We start from the raw sequence: 10540 nt of genomic DNA, 5'->3' as shown, positions 1-10540 counted from the left end.
ATGCAGGACCCCAACGCAGACACCGAGAGGAATGACATCTTATGAGAAAAGGGCATCTTACCCTCGAAGGAAAGTTTGAACGAACTGGTAAAGGAGGCAGAAGAGGAGGAGCAGCGAGTCCTCCAGCCGTCAGTTGTGAAAACATGAAGATATGACTCTGGAAGAATTGGAGGATAATGAAGACGAACTGAATGAGGAAGATGGACAAGCTATTGACATGTGTAGGCAGCAGAGACTGGCTGAGGGGAGAGCCACCCAACTGAGGAATAAATGTGGAGAAGGTTTGGAGATCCCAGGAAAGGATTATGTTCAGGAAGTTACCAAAGCTGGAGAGGGCTTGTGGGTGATCCTGCACCTTTACAAACAAGGGACTCCCCTCTCTTCCCTGAGACACCGGCTCTTCAGCGGACTTGCCAGGAAGTTCCCTGATGTCAAGTTTATCAAGGCCATTTCAACAACCTGCACACCCGATTATCCTGACAGGTATCGGCCCACGCTATTTGTTCACGTTGAAGGCGCTATCAAGGCTCAGATTATGGGACCTCTAGTGTTTGGCGACATGAACCTGACAATAGATGAATTGGAGTGGAAATTGTTTGAGTCTGGACCAATCAAGACGGACCTGGAGGAAAACCGGAAGCCAATTGAAGACGCCTGACTGTCCTCGGGGTGCAGCTCCATGCTGTGAGCAGGGGCGGCGATTCCCAGGCTGACTGAGGCTGTGCCCAGGTAACGTGCTCAGCTTTCTTGATGTGACAGATCATCTGGATTTTTTTTTAAAGAAGGAAAAAGTAGAAATGAATCCTTTTAGTTTTTATAATTATGTTTCAAATCTCATAGTTCTCAGGAATAATCACTGCTGGGAATCTTCTTGAAATTAATAACATTTTCTTAAAAATAAAAACCAGCTGTTGGCATGACGAGAGAGAGAGAGAGAGAGAGAGAGAGAGAGAGAGGCAGAGTGAGATCTGAGACACACAGACACATGGAGAAGAGAACAAGGCTGTGCAATCACTGAGCACTGACTGAGGCAGAGATGGGAGTGATGCGAATTCAGGATGCAGGAGGCCATTGCCAGGGAACGATTGCAGCATTCTGTGATTACATTGAAACCATGGACTTGTAGCCCATAAATGAATGGATTGTACGGTGTGAGAATTATGTTTCAATAAAGCAGAGTTATCACTTTCCTACACTGCACCATCTCAAATGCCAGCCCCTCAACAAAGTCTCCCAGGTTCGATTCTGGCCAAGGGCACATGCCCAGGTTGCGGGCTCGATCCCCAGTAGGGGGTGTGCAGGAGGCAGCCCATCAATGATTCTCTCTCATCATTGATGTTTCTATCTGTCTCCCTCTCTCTTCCTCTCTGAAATCAATAAATTAAAAATAAATAAATAAATAAATAAATAAAGCAGAGTTATCACTTTCCTACACGGCACCATCTCAAATGCCAGCCCCTCAACAAAGTCCCATGGGAGATGGTCCCCCCTTCCAAGCTGGCACTATTTACCCCTATTTTTTTTATATTATCGTGGAAAAATATACATAACATAAAACTTACCATTTCAAGTGCACAGTTCAGTGCATTTAGTGTTTCACATTGTTGTGCAACCATCACCATCATCCATCTCCACAACTTTCTTATCTTGCAAAACTGAAACTCCACACCCGTTAAATATTAACTCCCCATTCCCCCTTCTTCCTGCTCCTGGCAACCACCATTCTACTTTCTGTCTCTATGAATTCGACAGCTCTAGGGACCTCATGTAAATGACAAAATTGCCATATGATAATTGCCCTTTTGTGCCTGGCTTCTTGCACGTAGCATGTCTTCACGTTTCATCTGTGTTGTAGCATCTGTCAGATGTCCTTCCTTTTAAAGGCTGAACAATGTCCATGTTCCCCGAATTTTAAAGGAGAAGCCACTATGGCCACCTTCACTGCAGAGACACTGGACAGTGGCAGGGCCAGAATGCACAGCCAGGTCGCCTGACTCCAGCACCCACCACGCACCACTCTGTAACCCAGCCCCTTCCCAAGCACACGGGACTCCCCTTAACCATCTTACTCTTCTTCCTGCCCCTCATTGGGAGATCCTAGGGCAGCGGTTCTCAACCTGTGGGTCGCGACCCCTTTGGCGGTCGAACGACCCTTTCACAGGGGTCACCTAAGACCATCCTGCATATCAGATATTTACATGACGATTCATAACAGTAGCAACATTACAGTTATGAAGTAGCAACGAAAATAATTTTATGGTTGGGGGTCACAACATGAGGAACTGTATTTAAAGGGCCAGAAGGTTGAGAACCACTGTCCTAGGGCTTAGAGAGACTTTTGCTCACCTTTGGACCCTGACCGCACATGCAGCTCCAGGTGGAGTCCAGAGCAGGAAGCAGCACTTATGGAAGTGACTTGACTTGGAGGTGGGTTGGGGGTCAAAGTGGGTGGGGCCTGGCTGTGCAGCCCCCTTGGTCAGGCTCCCCCAGACTCTGCCTCTTGCTCAAGCTAAGCCACCTAATGACAAGGACCTCTGCATTGACTTGTACCAGCTACAGCCTGCGCACCTGTACACAGCTGCCTGCCATTGACTCTTAAGACCCTCCAGGTTCCCAAATCCAAGAGGCCTCTGAGCTCTGCTCTGAGGTGGGGAAGGGGGTGTGGGTGTGTTGGGGGTGGGGGGGGGAGGGTTCTGGTGAAGGAACGCAAAGGCAGCCTGGGACAAGTGAGATTGGTGCAGAAAGCATATTGGGGGGCAGGGTGGGGTGGGTGTGTGTCCCAGGGGCTGGTGGAAGGAAGGTGTGACTGCATAAAGGGACCGAGTTTCCTTTTGGGGTGAGGAAAATGTTCTGGAAGTAGATAGTGGTGCTGGTTGCACAACCTTGTGAATGTATTAAAAGCCACTTAATTGTATACTTAAAAATGGTAAATTTTATGTTATGTGCATTTTAACACAATAAAACATACCCAACTTTCTTTAGCTTCAGCACTATCCCAGGGCCCTTCTGTATTACAGGAACCAGATCTAGGACCACTTGTGTCCCACAAGGGTCTGGACTCTGGACCCTCTCTCTCCACTCCCCTCTCCATGCCACCTGCTCTTGATATCAACTGAGAACATTTCCCTTCAGGACACCTTCCAGGAGCCTCTGTGTTAGGATTGGGCCCAGTGTTTTAGTCAAATAAATGCATCACCAATGGTTAAATTTCCTGCAGGGGAGGTATTCAAAGACATGGGGTGTTTCTGGAGTTTTCAAAACACAACTCACTATGAGGCAGCTTTGGCTTGGTCATTCCCACAGGACAAGTAATAAACAGAAAGTAGGAAGAGCTTGGAGGGCCTGTCCCTGGAACTGACTTCAAATCACCCTCCTTCTGGCACCTCCTCAGTCCAGGGCCCAGGATGCCTGGCTATCTTTTCAGCTTAGGCTGGGAAAGCACATCTTAGGTACTTCAGCTCCAGCCCTGAAGGAAGAAGGCTTTGGAGAACCAGAGTCTTGGGTTTGGGTTCCTTACTAGCTGTGTGACTTTGAGGAAGTTACTCAACCTCTCTGTGCTTAGTTTCCTTGTCTTTAAAATGAAGATTAAAATAGTTGTGACCTGAAAAAGTTTTTTTTTTTAAAAAATTAGGTGATAGTCATATAACGTAAAAGTAACCATTTCGATGTGTACAATTTGGTGGCATTTAGTTCATTCACAATGCTGTGCAACCAGCACCTCTATGGAGTCCCAAAACATTTTCATCATTACAGCCTTAGAATAATGTCTGGTACAGCAAGTGCCAATGAGTGCTCCATAAATGGCAGGATAATTAGTAGAACAGTGGTCATAATAGGTAACCAGAGGTGGATGGTGGGATTAAGTTACTTCCCTTGGCCTGCAGGAGGAAGTTAGGTTCTCACTCACCTCTGGGCCCCATTTTCCACCTTGAGCTCTCTATACCCACCCACTGTTGCACCCCTCCCCCCACCCAGGGTCATGCCCTCACCGGTTGGGCTGATGGAGCCAGGAAACCTAGCCCCTCTTCCGCAGTCTCAGGGCCTCTCCTCGGCGCCTTTTGGGTCTGCTTGGCCCCCTCCGCTGCTGCTCCCCAAGCTGTCACCTTCTGTGGCAAAGGAGACACGTGTGGGCTGGGGCGTCGGGGAAGATTCAGCCAGGGCGAAAAGAGAATGAATGGGAGTGGAAACACGCCCACATCTGGGAGGAGCTCTTATGAGCAGACCGCCCTCACTTAGGAGCGCACCACCTTCTTCCCCAGGGTCGGCTTTTACTCCGAGCATCCTGGGATCCCCGGCATCCAGCAGATCCCCGGAATCTATATTAACATGCACCCTGCTGAAGGGAGCTGGAAAGTTTGGGACAGACTACTGCCGCCCCATCCTTCCAGGTGCAAACATCCGTCCTGTGGTTACTTTGTGCAACTTAACGCCTTTCGTGCCATCATTATAGCTTTGTGTTAATGCTCACTACGTACATGCACGGACACGCAGGAAAAGCAGGCGAGTTTCCTTGATGAGTCCAGGTACAGCAAAACATCCCAGGACCCGTCTCCCCCAATTCACCCAGGAGCCATGAACTGTCGTTTGCTGCCATCTTGTGGCAGGCATGGGAACTTTGCGCTCCATTTCAACCCTTTGTAGCCCTAACCAAGAAAACATACTGGCCACAGGTCACCAGTAAGATCCTGGGTGCCTGAGTCAGACAGAGAAAGATAAATACCATATGATTTCACTCATGTATGGAATCTAAAGGAAAAAATAAATGAACAAAACAGACACAGACTCATAGATACAGAGAACAAACTGAGTGTTGCGAGATGGGCGAGGGACTGAGGGGTTTGGTGAAAAAGGTGAAAGGAATAAGAAGTACAAATTAGTAGTTAGAAAATAGTCAAGGGGATGTAAAGTACAGCTTAGGGAACATAGTCAATAATATTGTAGTAACTATGCATTGTCAGGTGGATACTAGAATTATCAGGGGAATCACTTCTTAAATTATATAATTGTCTAACCACTATGCTGTACACCCGAAACTAATATAAAGTAATATTGAATGTCAACTGTAATTAAAAAAAGATCCTATGTACCTGGGGGCAGATAACAAGACAGACATGGTCCCAACCTTGCGAAGCTCGCAGTCTCCTAGAAGAGACAATCAATAATCCACAAGTAAATAAAATGAATGAATAAAAAAATGATTATAGAATGTGATACAACCTAGGAACAAAGCAGGGGCTGAGTATCATAGGGTGAAAAGATATGTTTAATAAACCGAGTGTCTGTCTGCCTATATACCCACTCCCTGCCCAGAGCTGTGGGCCACACAAGGGCATGTGCATCTGTTGGACTCCCCCTTGTGAATGGGTAAAGTCACCCAGTGTTGGCACATAGTAGGTGCTCAGTACATGTCTAATAAATATACGATGGCAACACTGTGCTCAGCCAGCTTCTTGGCTCCTTCAGGCCAAACAGATGGGGAGAGGAAAGAGGAGCTTATGGAAGAGAAGCTGGGTCCCTCGGGGTCCTGGGATGGCTGTAAGGGTTTGGGTGAGGATGATGGGCAACTGTCACCCTCCCACGGAGACCCCAGTCCATCCTGTTTTAAATTGTACCCTCATTCCACTTGTTTCTTGAACCCCTCCCTTGCTTATATTTTTAATTTTGGCATTTTTCATCAACTCACATACTATGTATTTGCCTTATTTATTTAACATTTGTCTCCCACCGCACCCCCAATCCCGGAACGTAAACTCTCCCATGGCAAGGATTTTGTCTATTTTGTTCACTGATGACTCTCCAGTGCCTAGAAGTGCCTGACACTTAGTAGGTGCTCTGTAAATGTTTGCAGAGTGAATGAATGATGCATGGGTGGGACTGGGGAGCAGGACCATGAGGGCACGGAGGGGAGACCAGTGGGAGGAGTGGAGCTCAGAGTCCAAGCAGCAGGTTGATCGAGTTACAGAAGAGGCCAAGTGTAAACTGTACTAGGAGGGGAGGCATTGGGCGGGGCAAGGGTCCCTTGAGGCAAAGCTAGGCTGGAGGTGGAGCTTTGGGGCGCTCTTCCTGGGGTTGGGCCATTCCCGAGGTTGTGTGCTTTAAGGGAAAAACCGGTATGGGGGCGGGGCCCAAGCGAGGTATGGCCAATCTGGAGGAAGAGCCGGACTGGGGGCGTGGTCAAACAAGAGAAATAAATGAAAGGAGGGGCTAAGACGGGGGCGGGGCCAGGAAGCGGATGGACCAATCAGGGATCCGGGTGAATCTGGGAGGGGACGTGGGCAGGGCCACCAATGGGCCGGGCCAGGATCTCTGCTGTCCCGGGTCCTGGAGCGCTCCCGCCCGGCAGGTCTCGCTCCCGCCCGGCAGGTCTCACTCCCGACCCGCAGGCCCTTCTCGGGCCATCTCGGCCCCAGGGTGCGTAGGGCTGGACTCTCCAGACTCGGCGACTGTGATCCGGCCTCGCCCCAGGCACTGCGCTCGGAGCCAAGCGGCTACGGGGTCCCTGGCGGGCTGAGTTCCTCGCTGCCCCGGGCTGTGTCCCCACAGACTGACAGCGAGGGTGAGCTGGCCCTTGCGTGCATGCGAGTGTGCATGCTTGTGTTTGTCTCCTGCATGTGCGCACCAGTGTGTGTGTGTGGACGTCTGTGTGCACAAGAGGAATTGTGTGTGTGGGTAGAGTTGGGTAGGTGCATGCTCCAGGGAACTGAGTGCGTGTGAAAGTTACGTGCATGCGCAAGGGTGGTCCCACGTGGGAAGAGAGTCCTGCATGTGTGTGTATGTGTGTGAGACAGAGACAGTGTGTGCGAAATTTAGTAAAGATTGCGTGTGTCGAGGTATCTTGGAGGAAAGATACAGTGATTCTTGGAGGATGTCTGTGGCGAGCTATGGGGTACGTGCGGTGAATTGTGGGAGTGTAAGAATGGCGAATGTGTGTGTTTCCATGTGAGTGCCAGTGAGGGTGCTTCTGGGGGCCTCCATGCAAAGGGGTAGAGACCAAAGAAAGTTTGGGGGTACTGATTGCTCTTGGAGGGTGAGTGCTGGGGCCTGGCTGAGGATACCTTGGGGATTACATTGCGTTCTTTGCTTTGAGGGCTGGGAGATTTGGGGGTGAGGCTAGAGGGGGTGGCCCTACTCCTTACATGGTGGAGCAGCCGGTAGGTTCTTGCTTCATGTGGAGGGAGCTGCCACCTCAGTAGTCACCTGTCTCCCAGGCTCTGTGCTCACTTCTACCTGAGTGGCTTCTGTTGGTGCTTCCGTGTGAACATGGTGCAGAAGTACCAGTCTCCTGTCCGCATCTACAAGTACCCATTCGAGCTGGTCATGGCGGTGAGTGACCCCTGATTCTCTGGGTCCTGTGTGGTGGTTGGAGGGTGCAGGAGGTCAGCTATGATGGGAAGGAAAGAAAACCCCTCAGTCCCTGGATCAGAGGGAATTATTGGTTAACCTGGTGGGTCCAGTTTCTAACCAGTGACCCCTCAGCCTGGCCATCCTACCTTTCCTACAACTTCTGGAATCCTTGCCCACTGACAAAACACAAGGTCTTTCTTTCTTTTCCTTGTTGAAGCTTACATGTCCTCTTGTCTCAAGATTCTCTGACATAGAACAAGGAAATCAGCTAAGTCACTGCTGTCATTTTGTGTAATGATAATAATAGTAATAATAATAAGTGCACTAATGAGGATGATGATGATGGTGGCCATTCACTGAGGGTGTACAGTATGTACAGTAAGTACAAAGAATATATGTAAAGATCAGCTGGTGTGGCTTAGTGGTTGAGTGTCAACCCATGTACCAGTAGGTTCCCAGTTTGATTCCCGGTCAGGGCACCTGCCCTGGTTGCAGACTCTATCCCCAGTAGGGAGTGTGTAGGACAGTGGTTCTCAACCTTCCTAATGCCGCGGCCCTTTAATACAGTTCATCATGTTGTGGTGACCCCCAACCACAAAATTATTTTCTTTGCTACTTCATTACTGTAATTTTGCTACTGTTATGAATCGTAATGTAAATATCTGATATGCAGGATGTATTTTCATTGTTACAAATTGAACATAATTAAAGCATAGTGATTAATCACAAAAACAATATGTAATTATATGTGTTTTCCGATGATCTTAGGCAACCCCTGTGAAAGGGTCGTTCGACCCCCCCCCAAGGGGTCGCGACCCACAGGTTGAGAACCGCTGGTGTAGGAGGTAGCCAATAGATGGTACTCTCTGTCATTTATGTTTCTCGCTCTCTCTCTCCCTTCCTCTGTCTATAAAAATTAATAGAAAAAACATTAAAAAAGAATATGTGTAAAAACATACATTTAATTCCCAATAGCTCACATTATTCTCATTTTATCTCCACTAAACGGAAGCTTGGACATGTGACAGGACGGCCCCAAGTTCTGTGGCTAGGAAGAGGTAGAGCAGGGAGGACTCCAGAGCCATAATTTTAACCACAACCCTCCCCAGGGTCCTCCTTCCATTCACACACCCTCTGTATGTGTCCTGCCTGATCTTAGTCTATGATCCTACCTACAGATGTATTTATAGTCGCATAAAGGATAAAAAAAATCTTCCATACATGTTGTGCTGTTATGTGTAGATAGTTCCACGTCAGGAAAGAAGCAGGGGCCCTACTGACTAGCTGGTGACCTTGGGCAAGTTCCTTAGCCTCTCTGAGCCTCCACTCCCCATCACTAAAATGAGAATTACATAGTTTCCAAATCTGGGCATCCTGCTGAGGAGCAAATGAGTCAATACATGTAAAGCTTTTCATGCAGGATCTGGCACAGATCAAATGCTATTATTGTTTTTGTTAGAGTTATTTTTGTTGCCCATGGCTGTGTGACTTTTCTTCATTTGTAAGAGGGGTGGGACACCAGCGGGTGATGGAGAGATTTGGGGACATGCCGTCAGAAGCCCTGGTCCCTCTCGCAGCTCCGCAGTGCTCTGGCTGTGTCTTCAGGAAGTCACCGCATTTCTCTGAGCCTTGGTTTCTTCATTTGTGAAACGGGGATGGTTATATGCACCTCATAAGACTGTCATGAGGATTAAAGATGATTAATGCGTGTGTCCGACCCAGTGCAGGGCCTGGCCCATACTAAGCAGACAATAAATGACGGCTAAATAAAAACAATTGTCCTCTGAGGCGCCTGGCAGCTCACATATTCTAAGATTCTAGGACTCATTTGTTCATTCATTCATTTACTCAATAGGAAAGAGACACTGTCCCCACCCTTCTGGGACAATGCAGGGGCCCGTGGTCCTCTGCCATAGAGCAGAGACAAATAACAATAGCATGGGAAACGAATAATTTTTTATTGCATGGGCTTAATAATTGTAAATTTAACTTAGCATGTTTAGGAGTCTCAAAAACATTTACAATCACGGCATTTTAAAACAAAACATGTCTGTAGCACTTAAGACCGTATTAACAAGACAAGTAATGTACCCATGTCACCTTTTCTGGACTATGTTAAGCCTATTTTGCAGGCTTTGTGGTCCATAAGTGAAGACAGGTTTTAGTTAACTCCCTAGCGTCCAACAATCTCTAGGTGTTGATGTATAGACGTTGTGGGTGCAGCAGGAAACAAAGGTTTTCAGATATTTGTTATCTATATTTGCTCTAATTTAAGTTATACATATTTTTCTAATGCCACATCACCTTATCTTCCATATAGTTTTTGTCAGTGAAAAGACTCCAGACCGCTGTAACATCCCTGACAAAGCCACTTTGCCAACTGTTTACAAAACATCATTGTCCCCAAAATAGCTGCATAACTCAACATAACTTGTCCGCTGTGTGGGCACAAAAGGGGTTTTCTGCACTTAATGTCCGTCTTTGTTTCTCAGCTAAACACTTGCCCTCAGTTTGGGTCAGATGCCAGGGAAGTTTTGGATGAACTCAGCTGTTTTTACCACATCCGAGTGACCAGACCAACTGGCCTTTTGGTTTCTCTGTTTAACAAAACTGACTCGAGAATCAAAGCCTCCCTCACTTCTTCCAAAGTCTCCAAGTGATGACACAAAAAAACTAAAATTGGGCCTGTGGAACTGGTTACAAAATAGCATTGAGGCAGCCCTGGCCGGTGTGGCTCAGTGGGTTGGAGCAACCCAGGTTGAGGGTTTGGTCCCTGGTTGGGGAAGGCAACTGATTGATGTTTCTCTCTCTCTCTTTCTCTTTCCTTTCCCATCTCTCTAAAAGAAATTAGCATGTCTTAGGTGAGGATTTAAAAAATAGCACTGAAGCAACCTGTCAAGACCTAGATTAAAATTTTATTTTTTAAAAAATCTTTTTTTCTTTGATTTCAAAAATTTAACTCAATTCTGTTTCTGATGGGTGGGATTCCAGGGGGAATTTTGCTTTCTTCTCCTTCTCCTTCTCCTTCTCCTTCTCCTTCTCCTTCTCCTTCTCCTTCTCCTTCTCCTTCTCCTTCTCCTTCTCCTTCTCCTCCTCCTCCTCCTCCTCCTCCTCCTCCTCCTCCTCCTCCTCCTTCTCCTTCTTCTTCTTCTTCTTCTTCTTCTTCTTCTTCTTCTTCTTCTTCTTCTTCTTCTTC

At 47.6% G+C, this 10540-nt stretch overlaps 1 protein-coding gene and 1 pseudogene across 1 annotated transcript in view; both read left to right on the top strand.

The window, feature by feature from the left end:
• LOC102440390 lies at positions 1–717 on the top strand (annotated as a pseudogene).
• Positions 718–6454: 5737 nt separating this feature from the next.
• SEC14L5 (SEC14 like lipid binding 5) overlaps positions 6455–10540 on the top strand; it is a 46418-nt gene continuing 42332 nt past the window's right edge. The window contains exons 1-2 of the mRNA XM_006090388.3: positions 6455–6556; positions 7209–7323. Coding sequence (XP_006090450.1) covers positions 7261–7323 — 63 coding nt within the window. The 5' untranslated portion in view covers positions 6455–6556; positions 7209–7260. The remainder of the gene's footprint in view (positions 6557–7208; positions 7324–10540) is intronic.

Source organism: Myotis lucifugus, unplaced genomic scaffold, assembly GCF_000147115.1.
Source record: "Myotis lucifugus unplaced genomic scaffold, Myoluc2.0 scaffold_72, whole genome shotgun sequence".
Lineage (NCBI taxonomy): Eukaryota > Metazoa > Chordata > Mammalia > Chiroptera > Vespertilionidae > Myotis > Myotis lucifugus.
This window is presented reverse-complemented; position numbering and strand designations above follow the sequence as displayed.